The following is a 17881-nucleotide window of genomic DNA, read 5'->3' on the forward strand; positions in this document are numbered from 1 at the left end:
GCTGGTGGTCAGTCCTCTGCACGCTGCTCTGCTGCAGCTCTCACACCGGGAGCTGGTCTCAGATCAGCTGGGAGCTCCGGAGCAGCGGGGTTAAGTGCCTTGCTCAGGGACCGGCCAGATGACTCGGCTGACGGGCGGAAGAGGAGGCGACCCCACCCACAGCCCCCTCCCCGCCCCTCCACCCGCGGATTCAAACCCGCCAACTTCCACCCGCATGTAACAGCAGATACACCGCCTACAGAGACTCAGGGAGACCCCCGTGTGTCCCCCCGGCCCCCTCCCCACCCCGCCACACCACCGAGTCACTTGCAGACTTGTTTCTCCTTTAAATCTCCTCCGTGGCTGCCTGGGTAGCCTTCTACATCTGCCACTACCATCAGCGGCGGCGGCGCTGCTTCTTCATGTTGTGGTCGGGAGTACGCATGCGCCCGGCATTGGAATTACTGCACTGGCAAGAATAAGTTGGACCACGTCTGTCTTCATTCAAAAGAAAAGGGGGAAAAAAGAAAGAAGCAGCAACAGAAGTATGGCAGTGCAGAGAATAAGGAGGATGAGGTGTGTGTGCGCCTGGATCTTCCCTCTCCTGGTGACCGCGGTGAGCGCTCAGAGGTAAGCGGAGGGTCGGAGGAGCTCCACTCGCTTTATACTAAGTGTGCAGGCAGGCATGGGAGAGACTTGGACACTTTCTGGATCAAGAATGTCTCATCTTGTAATTCTGCTGTGCCCCTGTTCTCTTCTCTTCTTCTTCTCTCCCACAGCGTCCGTGCCAACGACCCCAGCAATATGTCTGTGGTGAAGGAGACGGTGGACAGGCTGCTCAAAGGTTATGATATACGACTCAGGCCAGATTTCGGAGGTAAATGAAGCAACTCTGTTTTGAATTTAGCTCGTGTCAGCCGGTGAGAGGCAGCTGAGTGCGTCTCCAGCAGCGGGGCGCAGCAGCTTCTGCAACATGTCGGGAAAGTAATGGAGATGTTTTCTTCTCGGGCTTCAGCAGGTGACACAGTCCTGAGACATGTCACACGGTTCAGCCGAGGCAGAGCAGATGTGGACGATTAAAATGTGATAAGAATATATGTGTGTATGTGTTAACACACCAGCTCGGTGATTTGAATGAAACATCCCGAGAGTAGAACGCTGGTCAGCTCCCAGTGCACGTCTGCTGGAGTCCAACACATTTCACCGGCTGTGTTTCTCTTTCACTGTTATTTTTGGCGACGTGATGCGTTCAGGGCTGGGTGATTTACTGTCAACAACTTTTAGGGGAATTGCCAGCACTTTCTCTGCGCATCTAATCCCGCCCGAAATGAACACTGTAAACTATTATCCGGCTGACAAGTGCTAAATTCACAAGTGTTAATCTGTGTTCCATCACGCACACTCGTGTTGATGATTCACACACATTCAGTCATTCACCTGATGTCCAGTGTCTCTGCTGCTCACCGCTCTTCTGATCTGTCCCAGGTGCCCCGGTTGGAGTGGGAATGAATATAGACATAGCCAGCATAGACATGGTATCAGAAGTCAATATGGTAAGTAGGCCGTTATCACCTCTGGACTAACGATCCCTGCTGTGCATGAACCCACCAGGGGAGATTCCCTCCCATACACCGGGGGAACCCCCTCTCAGCGCAGCTCTGTCTAACTGTCTGTCCCCTCCGATCATCGACTTCTGGTCTGAGAGCTCAGAAGCAGTGATCGGTGTGTTCGAGGCTCGATGAATGTAACCTCCAGAGGGGTTTGGGACCCTGTGACACAGATGGACGCTCTGTTTTCTGAGCAGCTCCACAGACAAGCATCACTCACTTTTCTCAATATCAGTGTTTTCTTTAGGGGAGGGGGGTTAAAGTTCATCCCCTCCGTCACTGTCATGCACCTGTAAAGTGTCAGGACGTGGAGCATGTTGTGTGTTGCCTCATGCTGTGGCTGCTGTGTGAGGGACAGAAGCTGGCTGTGGGAGAAGTTGAGGTGCTGTGGATGTGAGCAGTGGAGATTAAGTTTTGCTTCATACAAGTGCACCTCCTAGTGATGAGAGGGCAGAACTGCGCCTCAGTGTACACAAACTCAAGGATGCATTTTGTCACCATGGAAGGTCACTGTTGACACTGAGACACAGCTGGCCAGGTGAGCAGAATGTACAGTAATGTTAATGTGAATGAGCTTCTGATGGGTCTGTTATCATCCGCTGTTTGCTCTCTTCTTCTTCCCTCTCACTGGTTGACCTCTGCTGGTGGAATTAGCAGGTTTTCATCCTCTTTGTGCAGATGTGTCCTGCTGGTGCAGTTGTTTTTGGCGTTGCTGGTGTGATGTGAGTCATGTTGTTGTGATGTCAGGGAGTGATTACACACAGATGTATTTTTGGCAGCAGCACCCAAAGGCTGTTCCTCATGTTGTTGTCTTTGTGCTCCTGTGGACTGTGTTGGTGTGTAGAGATGAGACGAGAGAACAGATGATGCAAATGTCTATTTGCATGTATTTATGCAGAAGACCTGCACACACACACACACACACACACACAGTGCAGGTCTACAGAGCCCTCCACAGTGCCACTGGATTCTTAATTAAATGGATGTTTTTCTGTGTAACCGATGCGAGAGCTTGAGAGCCACCGTACATTGTGAGTGCTGTAAGTACAGTAGGTTTACTGTAAGTGTGCAGACGGGATTTACTTCCAAGAATCAACTGCTTAAGTATTATGCAAAAGGCTAAATCTAGAAACATAATCACATAATGCACAACAGCCATTTCATTCAGTTCATACAGAACTTTTTAAAGGAGAAAGTGTTTTGATGTGCAACAGAAATGTTGATATCGCACAAGAAAGAGTTTGAGTCACTGTGTCGAGGCCGCAGCAGTGCATCATACGTATCTTATCTTATCAATAGATCCATTTTGTTGTGTTTCCAAACAGTTTTTGTAAACTGAGCTCAAGAGTCTATATTTTAATTGTTGTGGTTTTCTGATTTAAAGGAGCATTATGTAGACATTTAAATCAGAAGAGAAATATCACTATTGACTGATTTCTTTTTTCTACGTAAACAAACAAAATTATCAAACTGTTTGTTTTCATGGCTGAATGAACAAAGTGAGCTTAAAGAACAACACAGTTTATACTGTTTGACTTTGTTAACGTGTGGCGGACCCTGCCACCTTTCTAGCTTCAAACAAAGTTCTGGGACCTTCTTTTCCTCTGAGAGCATCTGGTTTATTCAGTTATGAAAATACATATTTCTGAGTTTATTTCTGAATTACCTCATTAATAATGTAAATATAAACGTTTTGGGTTTTAATTGTGAAAGTGCCCCTTTAATTTAATTTGTTTTATTTGTTTAGGTTATTTTAATATTTGTGTCACACTCCATGTCAGGATCTTTTTAGTTCACTGCTTATTTAGGGAATGTTTGAATATTGTTCAACTCTATTCACTTTGTGTTGAAAAGTGAAGGGGATATAAATGTTTGGATTTTTTTCTTTTAAAGCCGTCAATATGTTGAATTTCATGCAATGTAATGTGGGTATGATAGAATAAATAATTATAGTACGGATACTTAACATTAGGTATGTGGATAGTTCACTGTACCCCTTTAATTTGAGGTCCAGTGTTGTGATGATGTCACAGTTGCCAACCAAAACAGTGGCAGTCATATTCAGTCCAGCTGCTGATGTTCCCATGCAAACTATTTTCAAAGCGTTTTTTACCGATTATAATTTTGATTTCAGAAACGTCCCAAGTGTAAATGACACCTAAGCTATTATTATATTAAGATATTATTATATTATCATTACACCATGGTTGACGTGGTACGTCAGCCAACAAAGTATTTGTTGGGCCAGTCCTGAAGGTGTAGCAGTTTATTATATACATGCTCAGTGTCCTATAACTGAGCCAGCAGCACACTGAAGGTGTGTTGTGTTCACTGCTATCATCTCTGTGCTACAACCTCCAGAACAACAAACACAGAGTATACCCCGGCTTTATTAATCCTGCCCAGAAGTACGTCAGCACCGGCGATTTTATTCACACACACACACCCACACACACGGCCGAACAGAAAACATCCCGCTCTCCATCCAAACACACAAAGCCAGCAGCGTCTTTGATCATCCCATTCTTTTGTCGGGTTTGGCCCACTAAACACCCTCTAATGTGAGAGGGGAATCATTACCACCTGACCCATTGGAGTGTCATGAAAAGAAGAGGCCACATGTGTGCGTAAATGGTTTCGGCATCTTTGATCTGCTCCCCTTCCTATAAATGTAACCACTTTTCAGGATAGCAGCTGGTGTAGAAGCACTTTCCTTTCTTCCATTTCCTCTCCCCCATCTGGCCGCCTGTCTGCCACTTATTTTGGTGCGGGGAAGAGAACCACCCTGTGTACTTTCTTTTTAGAGCTGATAAGGAAGAGGCTAGAGGATAATGGAGAGATGTCACTGAGGGATGCATCCAACAGTGTCCCATTAGCCATTATGGCGGAGCGGGACATCCGTGCTTTGGTGTATATTAACAACATATTCTCCTCCACCCGACCACCTCGGCTCCCTGTTGAAGACCTCCCATTAGAAGCAGAGACATAAACGGCTGATAGCATAGTGTATTCATTTGATTTTTCCAGAGGGGCCATTAAAATAAGGAACTGCAAAGAGGTTTATCTTAAACCATCTGTTTTAGCACTTTGTTACCGATGTCACAGAGCAGAAACCCATTTAGAAACAACACGGGCCTCTAGCTCACTTTAGATGAGTCACCAAACTAAGTATGCAAGCTTTCAAGCGTGAGCTGCTCAAAGAGCATGAAGTCCTCTCTGGTATTTCTCGTGAAAGCGGTTCTTATGTCCCAGTGCAGCATCAAGTCAGTGTGAAATAGAAGTGATGGAATGTACGGCCATTTACTCAAATACTGTACTCACACAATTTTATACAATTTTCAGGTACTTGTATTTCCATTTTCAGCTACTTTATACTTCCACTCCACTGCATGTTGGAGGTAAATGAAGAACTTCAGGTTGCATCACAGTCAAAGTAGTGCTTATTCTAAAGGTGACATATGTAACAACTGGCAAAACAAATAGAAGGCAGCTTATCAGCAGAGGAACCTCCAACTGCTGTGAGCTGTAGTGGCTGCTAGCTGGTTAGCGGTGCAGTTAGCGGTTTGGTCTCAGAGCTCGGGGACTAGGTGAGCTTTAGACTGGGTGAGCTGGTTAGCATGCTGACTTCAATACATATCTCACAATAGATATTCATGATAATGTCATGACTGCTATTTCATCTCATACTGTTGATAATTTGACTTCATATTTTCAATTTAAATTTTTATATATTGCTCCTTTAATTTAATATCTTGATTTTGATTCTACAATCAGAGAAATATGAAGATTGGATCTGATAATTGACTGGGCCACTATTTGGTCGACCAATCAAAACCATATACATACATAGAAATGTTTATATAAATTACTTTTGTGATTAAAGTTATTGCCAGAGATTAATTTTGGTGCTAACAGTACATTTATATCAGATACTGTTATTTCACTTCTACCAAAGTAATATTTTAATACAATATCTTTTAGTGAAGTATAACCTTTGGGTAATTTTTACAGCATTCGGAAAAAAGTCACTTTGGTCTTTATGAAGTGGATAAATGGACACATTTTTTATTTTTCTGTATTTATTGTCTTTCAGAATCCTACAGATTACATGTCATGACCATTTGATGAGCTGAACTTTCCCTTTAACATAAGTGCTTTGGTTGTCTAAATCTTCCCACAGACCTCGAGTCTGATGTCACAATCCTGCACTTTGTGCGGCCACCATCTGCTCCACCTCCACACCGCTGCACCAGCACCAGCATGGTGGATGACATTAATACAAACAATTTAAACTTTTTTTTTTTCTTTTTGTGGATGCTCATGCTCCACAGATGTTGCCCTGTGCAGCTGCCCATATGATAAACCGCCCCTGCATGCATACATTAGTTTGAAAGTTGTGTCAATATAAACACATCTTATGGATTGAGTTTAGCTGCCACATGAATACTGTGTTGGACATCACAACTAACCTTTTCTTAGTAAAGATAAACCCCTTCAAACAGCAGTAAGCGATGACTGTTTGGTGTTCTACCTCTGCACCAATAGCTGGCTCTACTACTAAGTCATGTACCATGTAGAAAACTACATTACATGCCACTTAGGCCTGGAGCCAGACACAGAATGAGGAGGCAATGGCTGGTGTTCATTACATACCCATGAAAGGTCACTTGTTCCTGGGTGTCAGAGCCAAAGTCCCAAGCCTTCTAGGGTGAAAAAGGACAGGATATGATTGTGTAAGACCCCGGGGTCAAATTTTTCACCCTTGCATATGTGACAGAGAGGGAGAGAGACAGAGATAGATGGCAAAGAGAGCGCTGACATTAACAAGTTACCATGTGGAGAGCCAGAAGCAGCGCTGGTGTTGGAGGGAAGGTCATGTACCTCGAGCTGCTGAGGGTTCATTCTGCATGACTCAGAGGTGGACATACAGAGAGGGATATGTACACTGAATACCAATGTCATGTTAGACATTCAACCCAAGGCGAGTGGCTTCACAGCCCTTAATTCATGCACTGCGAAAAACTCACAGCAGGCGTGAGGAGGCATCAGCTGATTCTTTTCATTTCCAGTTTCTCTGCTGCCATTTAGGGCTCAATATTTGCTTTTGGTTGAGCTACTGAGCACTTGAATCCTAAGCCAACAGTTTTCACAGGGGAAGAAATACTCCTATCTGAGGATGAACTACAGTTCTTATCCTCCTCCAAAAGGCAGAAATACCATTATTGATGTGCATAAAGGTCAAGAGGAGCTTATTGATCGTCAGAGAGGGACTATGAAATTCAGAGCCCCCATTTTAGTACCCGTTTTCTTCCACCTCGCAGCAGAAGACATCTCTGAAGGCTTGTCTGCTGTAAACGCATCACGATAGCACTCAAAACGAGGCCAGCACAATATATTATACAAATGTGATGCATTCTAATGGATGCTGGCTGAAAGGCAAAGAGATTATTGCTCGCCATATGATAGTAAAAGGGAAGAAAGATTGAGGAAGCACTTATGTGGTATTCACTAATATCTCATCCGGACCTGAGAGCTTTAAAATGATATTAAGTCTGCATCTGTCGTTGTGTATAAATCTACTTCACAGCAACCCTCAATACTATATGCGGATGTGGGCGGAGCTGTACATTGATGAGCAGCTGACATCAGCCAAAATAATCGAATAGTCAATCAATATGATTTAAATAAATGCTAATGGCATGGATTCAAACATTTAAAGCCCAGTATGTGAAGGCAAATGTGAGGAAAACATCACCTTAGTGAGCTTATTGTAATGTTAATGATACTAATTCATTGATTGATTATATAATTCATCTTTGAAGATAAAGAATGTAACTTTCACCTTCCTGAAATCAGACGCTGTTTGGTTTCACACACTTCTGTCTGGCTGCCTGCAGTCAGTGATGCAAACACATGCTGGTTGCATAGTAACTAACGAAGGAGTAGAAGCAATGTGCACAGACGGAAACACGTCTCAATTCTAGGGTGAAAAATAAATGTGGCAGACTCAATTAAAATGTGCAGACATGTGAGGGCACTCTTTTTGTCCAATTAGTCCTAAATTATCTTTACATCGTCTTCAAACTCATAAAGAGCTCGTCCGCATCAGAAAAATGACCATATGAAGTAAAAAACATCAGCGATGTCAGTACGACCCATATTTCCGTTTGTTGTTAGGTGGCGACCTCTAGCGGCTGCGGTGGAAGATGGACGAGTATTTGTTTCCTAAACCTAACCAACCATTTGTCCTGCCTAAACCTTACCAAATATGTCTAATCCCAACCAAGTAGTTTTATTGGAACAGCGATATATGATGACAAGCGATCAAGTCAGTTATTTATGTATAAGGATGAGTTGTGTGTAGCGGGGGTCTGCATTCATCTCAAAACTTTAGCTTGATATTTAATGGACTAATACAGTTTAACAGATTCATGTAACATGGGTCCAAAGCGCTGTTGTTGGCTGGGATATTGTGCGGCACAAAGTAAAACTGCAAACAAAAAAGAGCAGTGAGCTTTAAAGGGTCATTATTGACTCAAAATGACTGCATTACAGTTTGAGTTCCTCCTTTAGAGTCTCTCTTGTAGAGTCATCTTCAAATCCACAGTCTATTAAGCCTGCTATTAGAATGGGGCAGACATGAACATACTTGTTCACTTGGGATGCCTGTAGTTAGGATACATACACACAGTCATTGATCCTAAACCTTCACCAGTCTCCAGTCATGTTTCCTCATAAACTGGTATATTAATTGAGCTACCAGGAAGTAACTGGATTACGTAACAGAGAGAGCGCAGAGTCAAACTCACCCAGGGTTCAACAAGGATTTGACTTGGACAGGGCTCGAGCAAATACAATGTCTAAAAACAGCCAGGCTAACAAAACAGCACTGATTAATTTTAACTGCTTAGGAAAGATGATACAGTGGATGTAGAGGACGACCCAGATTCATCTCTGTGCCACAGTTTCAAGACAATTTCATAAAAAAATTGGCTTAAACAGGATTTGAAATACATTAAAGGAAACTAAGTGTTGCAGTGCACTAGAGATGGAACGTCACCGCACATTTAATAACTGCATGTGGAAAGTTAGAGTGAGGATGGAAGAAAACAGCAGCCTGTTGAGACATTAAGAACACAAACATCATTGAAAACCCCTCCTTGTGTTTTAGATGAGATGATTGGTTAACCTCATCCTTCCTGTTTGCACTATCAGCTATCAGTTATACTGCACTGCACTGACTCTGCTGTCACCAGAATATAAAACAGTGGGAATCACTCAATTAAGAGTTACACAAGAACAATCTCACAATCTCAGAGGCGGAGACTAATTTCACTCATTTAAATGTGCCATGAAGAGACCAAATTAATCCCCCGTGCAGCGCAAGCATGAGTGCAGATACATTTAACCGTACTGCATGTTGACAAAACCTTTAAACCCAAAGCAGCAAACGGAATCCTGAAAACACAAGTTGGACGTATTATCACCTGACAAAGTTGATTAGCAGGTACACGCTGAGACTGACAGGTGGACGCTGGAGGAAACACGTTGTGTACCGTCACGCCTCTTTTGGATCCGCAGGGCCGGAGTGCAGTATGAACTGACACACTGTCCGGTGCAGCTTCATGCCGGAGCTGCTGGTTCTGTGTGAACCTCCGCTGCAGAGATAACGCAGAGTCTCTGTGGGGTTACTGACCCGCCATGGTAGCAACCTGTCACAGTCTGCCACATGTCATAGCCTGACTAACTGTTCATTCTTCTGTACATGTGAGAAAAATGTACTAAATAAACATCTTGCTGTACAAAGGAAGACTTTGAACTAGTGACTGAGACTGTAAAGTCATAAGGAAACTGTACTGAGGTAATAACCTGAACGGCCTTCTGGATTATAAATTAATCAGATGCTCTTAATGTGATTTATTCCCCGTAACTATTCACTGTCAACTCTCCAGTGCAGAGTCTGTAACTCCAGCTGACCTCGTGGTCAATATAGATGGTGGTTGATTATATCTACTGAAGCCATTATCCTTAGGGAACTTATTATTTTCATTTATTTTCGTACTTTATTTATTAGGCTTTGATGCATGGTGACCCTCGGGTGGCAGAATATTTTCAGCCCACTCTGTAATTTTCTATTTTTCTTTTTTATAACCCTTTCATTAGACCATTTCTTTTCCACCTGGCTTCACCTTTCTGAATCAGAAGACTTGGCAACAAAGGAAAAACAAACATGAAACAGACACAGAAGATGTATACATTACATACCTATACAGAAAAACACAGCAGAGGAAAGACACAAGGGATGGTGGACATGGAAACGAGGGGATGCATTGTGTGAGTAGAGTACAACACCCCAACATGCTCCAACCTGCTGGTGAAGGTTGTCAGTTATCCAGGTCAGAGTTCATCTAGCTGCTGTATCGTCGGGAACTGGACCAGTGTCAGTTTCTTCAAGACGTTTATAGAGGCTTCTTCACTTCTAACTAACTGGAGGGGAGCTGCAGGCTTTTAAACTATGTGTGGGCGTGTCTATGCGGAGTGTGAGAGTGTCCTTATATAGGGTGGGAGGGTCCAGGCAGCGTGGGAGTCTCCAGGCAGAGTGTGGGAGTGTCCTTACAAAGGATGGGAGTGTCTAGGCAGAGTGTGGGAGTGTCCTTATATAGGGTGGGAGGGTCCAGGCAGCGTGGGAGTCTCCAGGCAGAGTGTGGGAGTGTCCTTACAAAGGATGGGCGTGTCTAGGCAGAGTGTGGGAGTGTCCTTACAAAGGGTGGGCGTGTCTATGCAGAGTGTGAGAGTGTCCTTCTATAGGGTGGGAGTCTCCAGGCAGCGTTGGAGTGTCCTTACAAAGGATGGGAGTGTCTAGGCAGAGTGTGGGAGTGTTCTTGCATAGGGTGGGAGTGTCCAGGTCAAAAGTCAAAGTCAAAGTCATTTTATTTCGTCTCCCCAGGGAGAAATTTGTCTTGGGTATAGGGAAAATTCCTGCATCAATAACAACAGTAAAACATACAACATACCACATACAACAAACACCTATAAAACACCTATAAAAAAAGACAGTAAAAGTACAGAAATAGGTAGAGTGTGGGAGTGCCCAGGCAGAGTGCGGGAGTGACCAGACAGAGTATTGGCGTGGTCACACAGAGTCATTAAGGACACATGTGAGCGCTGAGTTCCAACTGCTCCAACTTGCATTATTCATTCGAGTATGTTTTCCCCCATATGCATCCCTGTATAGTTTCAGTAATCTGTTTAGATCATAATCATGTGTCACTTGAACAAATGTTTAGTGGGTTGATGTTTGTCACCATGGTTGTGTGGCTGTGATGATGATGGTGATCATGATGTTACACAGGAAAGGAAAAAATACGTTTTTCATCCTAACTTATCACAAGAGGTGAGGAACAAGAACAAGAAACCACGGAACAATAAATGTAAAAGCTGAAACAAAGTGATGTTTTATTGCTCCCCTCATACGAGAAGAAGTGTATATTACACATTGTGTATATAGATCAGTCTCTGCTACTCAAACACTAGCCCTTTTTAGATAGAAAAGGCGGCACATTTGCTCCAAGGTAAGGGCGGCAATGTGTCGGCCTGTCTTTCTAAAACCGAGGTGTAATATTCCTCCTTTTCCAGAAGCCGCCTCTGAGGTAGGCGTAAACATGTGACGTGACGCGAAGTTGAAGTTGGGCTGTGAACCGTGACAACACATTTGTCTTCAAAATAAGAGCTTTCCATTGCACCCCATTGGAGTTTAGAACTGGGTTCTTAGCGGGGGGCTTTTAATTTGAAAATAGCGACCGTCCTTAGCTTGCAGACACAACAACAAGCTAACACAACCAAACAGCTACAGAGATCCAGGAGATGCTAGCATCTCCTGGATCTCAGCGGCTGTCCAGTTGTTCATCTTAATGTCCGTGGATGAAGTGATGGACTGACTGCTGTGATCAGCTGTTTCCTGGTTTTAAAACTCCCCGGCTGTGGGTCGCACAACAGTGCAGGTCATCAACACCTCCGCCCACCTCACGCAGAGGCCGGCACATTGCTGCCTCGTTTTTAGATAGCAGGCGAGGCGGAAATAAGTGTTCCCTCCGAGGAGGAAAATCAGCGGACCAAAACAGACCCCCAATTTGCCGCCCTCTGTCTAAAACCGCGGACCGAGCCGCCAAAAGGACGAGCAAATTGGCGCCTTGGTGCTCTGTCTAAAAATGGCTACTGATTACTTCAGGTAACAACAGTCATTGGTCTTAGTGTGGACTCTGCCACACAGTTTGTTTTCTGGAGTCATAACAGAAGAAGCTTTATCGGCTCTATCGTTTTCCTCTCTACTGAAGACCTCTATTGTTGTTCAAAAAGTCTATTAAAACATGTAAATGAGCCACTCCAGGTGATGTGTATCATTACAGAGAGGACCAGTTCAGCAGTTTTGACTAAATCCTTCCTTGCTGCCATACTTTCTCATTAGGACTGCACATTTATTTTAATCCATGACTGAAAAAATAGTCCCCAACAAATGCACTGATTACTTCAGTTTACTTTGACTAAATGTAACTGATGTTTGTGCAAACTGTTGAGAAAAAGACTGTTGGAAGCTCGTGTGTCGGGTCGTTCTCTGGAAAATGTTGACAACAACTAACATGTAGAATAACACAAGCCTTATTTCTCTGAAGTTATATTGATCACCCAAAATGTATCAATGAATTGGTATTCACATTCTTTCTAATGCAAAACAAGTGATTCCAAAATCATCATCTGACACAATTACAGTGCAACGATCAACATACAGAGAATAAAAACTCTGGAAATATCTAAGTATTTACTTTGGCACCGTGTGGACGAACAGTTGGGCAACAAATCCGAAACACTAAGACTGATAGGCAGTAAATCAAAAGGCAGCCAGATGGCCCTAAATAAACAGGTACTGTATAGTCAGGGAAAACAGAAAGGAGGCTTAAACAGTAAAGCAAACACAGACAGTCTGGCAAACTGTGAGCAATCCTCTATGCTGGGTCAGCAGGTGACTGAGTTAGGTGTCGAGCAGGACCCCGAAATCTCAAGAGCAACAGCTGGTGGGCAGGTGAGGAACGGTGCCGCTGAGAGGGGGAACAGTGAGAGAAAGTCGAGGCAGAGGAGGGCGGAGAGGTAGACGGAGCAGCTGTCACCATGACAAGATTAGCACAGGTTTCTGTGCAGTCAAAATCTCTTAAGCTGTGTGTACAAAGATGTCTGTGTGAATGGTGACTGAAGCGTTAGGCCACTACCACTTCAGTGCTCGCTGCAGATATCTCTTAAATCTCATCACGAGTCTGACTTCAGGCTTCACAACTGCAACACTCAGGCCTTTTATTCTGTCAAAGTCAAAAGTCTTTCAATTTGGTTTCAATTTTCATTTTCTTTCAAAAATGGTGCTAATTCCTTGCATTCCTCCTCCAACGCGTTCTCTCACCTGTTTACCTATATATCTACACGTATCTGTCGACCAGCAGGTCAGATACTGAACATGGTAAACAACCTGCTAACATGCTATTTTCATTCATGTTATCATTTTATTCAAAGCACTGCTTTACTCAAATATAGTCTGACAGTCATGGATCAATACATCATAAATAAATATTTTATACACAAACATCGTGCGTGGTGATGTTAGTTGTTGTTAGCACTGTTGCTAACACGTTGTAGCATACATCACCTCACAGCAACTGGCTGACCTACTTCGACCAGTTCCTGGTCCGAACTAGTCTCAGCATGGACAGAATGTGATGATACAGTATGATTGTATTTGATTAAGATTCAGCAATCATAAAACATAAAATTTGATGAAAAGGCTGCTCAGCGTGTGACCACAATCTGACGGTGTTTTAACATGTTTAAGTGTGATAGTACTGGATGTCTGTTTGTGTGGTGAACAAAGAAAGTATTCTACAATCTTTTCTTTTCGCTAACTAAGTGGGTATTGTGCCTTAACCCAACCCGACCATGAGCACTGTGTAGTCAGAACATAACATTGAAAACTGAACCTCACTAAATGTAAAGTTGCAACACAGAGAAATGTAAAGTTTGAACTGTGGTTTGCACAAATGAACATCACTTCCATTATTTCTGTAGGTTAAAATGTTTCCCCACAGCGACAGTTTGTGTCATGTGGAGAGATTCTTCATGTGTTCGATCGTATCATCTGGACATACAACGCAGATATGTAAGACTTTTTGTCCTTCGTCTGCAACATTCAGCATTGATAGATGGAGTGACATCACAGTACACTCATGCACACACTGCTCCGGCATCATCAAGATGTACCACTTGGATCATTATTAATGTTACAGACGCCGCTTATTGTACAATTAGTAACACAGCTGTAAATGTCAGGGGAGGGAAGGCGTGTAATCAATTCCCCCAGGTTAAACAAGCTCACTAGTTAGGCATCTGATTCACCGTTGCCTGTGACAGTGAATGATGGGGTGGATGTTTGGCCATCAGACAGCAGCCCGTTCTCTGCAGCTGCAGGTCTGTTAAACCACTTAAACAGCAGCATCTTGTGTTCTTGTCGCAGAGTGGAACGGGGGGGAATTGAGAGCATATTGCCGTTGTGCCGTTCGCTCATCGCAGGGCAATAACTCCCACACCTGTCCTGTGTCGAGCTCATATTGCTCTCCTTTGCTGCATCCGCTCCACCCGCTGTTGTCCTCTCAGTCTCTGCAGTATGAATGTGTGCCGCTGTCGCTGTGTTTCATTTTAGAAACAAGAAATGTACGTTCGTCAGTTGTACGAAGATCAGACAACTTCTCTTAATAGTCGTACAGAGTGATCAGTGAGGGTCAGGGACAGAGGATGAGGAGGCTAATCAGGTGTGGACTTTCATTTTTGCCAACCATAGCGATGCTTTAGAGACTCTGGATGGATTTTACTTCCTCAGTCACTTTTTTATGAACTCTGAAACACATTGTTTGCACCAGGCACTCGACCACTGCTGCCTGGAGTGTGTAAGCATCCCCTCTGTGTTGTGTTGTGTCGTGGGGATAACACTCATCATTGTGTGGGACCTATTTTTAGATTGTTAATCAAGGTAACGTGTTCAGACTGACACACTCAGTATGATATCCCATAAAGTGTGAGTAGAGTATGATTGCTTCATTTCGGCTCATCCATCCGCAGTGACCTAACAGAGGTCAAAAACGTGTGTGTGTGTGTGTGTGTGTGTGTGTGTGTGCAGTACGTCTGTTTGGTTTCCTGTTTTGAGTCTCAGTCTTAACTAAGTCTAAATATAAGCTATGTGACATAATTCATATCTTGCACCTGTTGCAACACAATACTTGTCTGCACACACTGTGATAGTATAGAAAACACCTGAATCCGTATTTTATGATAGAAAATTTGTGCAAATGAGAATTGACATATTTATATGATAAATCTAAGTAGATACACGTGTAGTAACTACATTTCTACTTCATTTTGTAAATACAGATCCCAGGTCTGTAATAATTTGTCAGACTTAATGTAGGTGCTGACTACAAGCAAAACTCCTGACATCATAAGAACGTTATGTGTTGAAGTAAACATGAATGTAACGCTGTGATTCTGTGAACTCCCTCACTGAAGTTACACAGAGCAGAAACATCGTCCACAAATTACAAGACACTGTGCCATCAACGTGACTCTGAAGCTTGAAGGTTTTTTAAGGTAACAAAGTCATAAAAATGTTGCAATAAATAAAGCTGAGTTCACAACAAAGGTGTTGTCATTGACAGATCTCACTGGTTCCTTTTGTCAATGACAACTGTGCAGACATTAAAAAGTGATTTGACTGTGATTGGATCGATGCTGCCTGTTCACTCAGGCCATCAGTAACATCTGTCTGCTGCACTGAGAGTCTTAATCAAACCGTGGTGCTACACACGAACAGACACAGCACAAAGTTCTGTCAGTGAAAACACCTCTTTTGTTATGTTGACAGAACAAATAAGCATTCAGAGAGATCTGAAAACTGTCTCACACTCGTACACCTGAACAGTCTTTTCTCTTCAAATAAATCCAGTCTTATAAACAATCACAAGTCTTTCATTTTTTTAACCATTTAGTAGATTTAATGGAAACCATTTTTGAGTTTGATGGTGCCAGTAGGAATAAGAAGCCAGAATAAAGAGAGGTGGTGCGTGTTGAAAGGTTTTCGTCTTTGACATATGTGAGATAAATGTCTTTTTGAATCGTTTGTATTGATTTTTGTGTTCTTTACAGGCTGAACAGATTCACTCACACGCTTCTCCCGTTCTGCCCTGTCATCCAAACCTTCCAAGTGGTCTTGTGGGTCATCGTGGTCTGACTCATGTCCAACACTAACACACAGATTTCACAGTGCGTGGAAACTCATACTGCCAATTGTCAGTGGGGCACAGGACTAGATCCTGCTTTATCACAGCTTGTCAAAACACAAGAAGCTGATAATGGACAAACAGGGGAGGCGGCGGGTGTGGATTGGTTTTCACAGCCGCTGAACATGACACTGAGAACTGATGATGGGAGGCGTCGAGAGAGATAATGAAGCAGTTTTTCTTGGTTTGAGTGATGCTTTTGCTTCACTTCACGTTCTCCAGTTGTCTGTACTTTCACTGATATTATGGTGCTTCATCATGCAATCTGAGTTAAACTTATAGTCTACATTTCTGTGAAAATCAGAAAAATAAAACTGGTCTTCTCAGCCGTCTTGCTCAGGGTCTTAGGTTAGCGTTCCCTCTCCTGTTTGACTCCACGAAGCGGTAAAGCTGGGAGAACTTAGCTGAGAATAAGTGCTGCAGTTGTACTCCTAAAAAGGTTTTACATCCGCACGTATGCTAAAGATGAAGCCAGCGCTTTTAATTATTCAGCTTTATATTGTCAGTTGTGGGAGTGTATTCAAACAAAGTGAAAAGGAAACCTGGATGTGAGGCGAGTCAGGCGTGTTCTTCCCTTCCAGTAACTGTAGTTTCTCCCACTTGTGCATCCTTTTGTATTTGTGTATAAGGGAACAAAGCACTGTCAGTGTTCTGCAGTACATGTGCAGTCAGTCCTGCCCTTAAACTTTAAACAAAGAGTACAAAAAGGATTTTTTGTTGTTTCACTTTTTTTGATACTGTAGGTGAAATTAGGATTGTAGATGTTTGTGGCAGTGAAACGAACAACAGGTGTGTAATCTTGATCTCTCTCACCAGTTGAAGAGGCTGGTTGGGTTGAGCTGAGGAGAGGAACAACTAATAATACTGTGAGGATTAGTGTTGACAGAGATGTATGGGTGAGATGCACTTTCATCCCAGAGTGCCACAGGTATGAGGGACTCCTGATGCTCACATCAAGTTATTGTTATTTGTTATTGCATGTTTTAATTTCTTGTCTTTCTCTTAAGTACTCTATCAACATGTTCAACATGTTTTAGGGTGAAGCTTTGAAATGTGAAAATAACTCGTATGAACATCTTTGTCAGGCCGCAGTGAAACTTCTGACATAACTCCAATAGAGTACACAGGTAACAGGTAAATTCAATTCAGTTATCTAGTATTCAAAGAGATGCAAAGTGGCATTCAAGAAAACTCAGTAAGTTTACAGATAATGTTGCAGATAAAGTATGAACTGCAAAGTCACATTTCAGTGCAGGTGGTCTTGACTGATTGTGGGACACTACAGGATGAAGCTGTTTCTACCTGTCAGTGCTGCTGCAGAGGCCACAGAGAGGTGATCATCTATACGAGACGCAGCTTTACACCAACATTAGTCTGTATGTGCAGGACTTTTAAAGAGCTAAACCTACTAAAAACAGGCAACTGACTCCTTTCCCATTGCCAATAGGTGAGCTTACCTTTCCTTTTTGTTTCTCCGGCGTGTTGCGTTCGACATCACAAATGTCCAGCCGACAGGGAACCGTAGAGAGCAGCAGATCACATCAGACATCACCTTTTCTTTTCTTTTAAAGTCTCAATCAGTAGTATTCTGAATTGCACGCCCTCTTTGTGGAACCATTAGTGGATATTATCTCTGTTGTGCAGCTGCTCAGTTCTGGTCAAACCAGTGAAAACGTCACATTGGTTATTTTTTTGTATCTTTTGCTTCAGTTTCTTCCAAACTCAGCACTGAAAGAACAATATTTGAGTGGAAAAGACAGATTGAAAAGTGTTATGTACCTCAACTTGAGTCATAGCATTGGACCTGAAAAGGGGTGAAAACGGGTCCAGCAGGTGTTTTGCTTCCATAACAGATCATCTGAGCTGGAGCCGACACACACTCACATTTTTCTTCGAACAAACACTTAAATTTGACTCAGTGGTGGATAT

General features: G+C 43.0%; 1 protein-coding gene across 1 annotated transcript in view; it reads left to right on the top strand.

Annotated features, from left to right (window-relative positions):
• Positions 1 to 294: 294 nt before the first annotated feature.
• The window catches only part of gabrb2b (gamma-aminobutyric acid type A receptor subunit beta2b), a 61520-nt gene continuing 43933 nt past the window's right edge, over positions 295 to 17881 (top strand). Inside the window, exons 1-3 of the mRNA XM_030438287.1 lie at positions 295 to 609; positions 759 to 856; positions 1465 to 1532. Coding sequence (XP_030294147.1) covers positions 527 to 609; positions 759 to 856; positions 1465 to 1532 — 249 coding nt within the window. The 5' untranslated portion in view covers positions 295 to 526. The remainder of the gene's footprint in view (positions 610 to 758; positions 857 to 1464; positions 1533 to 17881) is intronic.

The sequence above is a fragment of the Sparus aurata genome, chromosome 13 (assembly GCF_900880675.1).
Source record: "Sparus aurata chromosome 13, fSpaAur1.1, whole genome shotgun sequence".
Classification (NCBI taxonomy): Eukaryota; Metazoa; Chordata; class Actinopteri; order Spariformes; family Sparidae; genus Sparus; species Sparus aurata.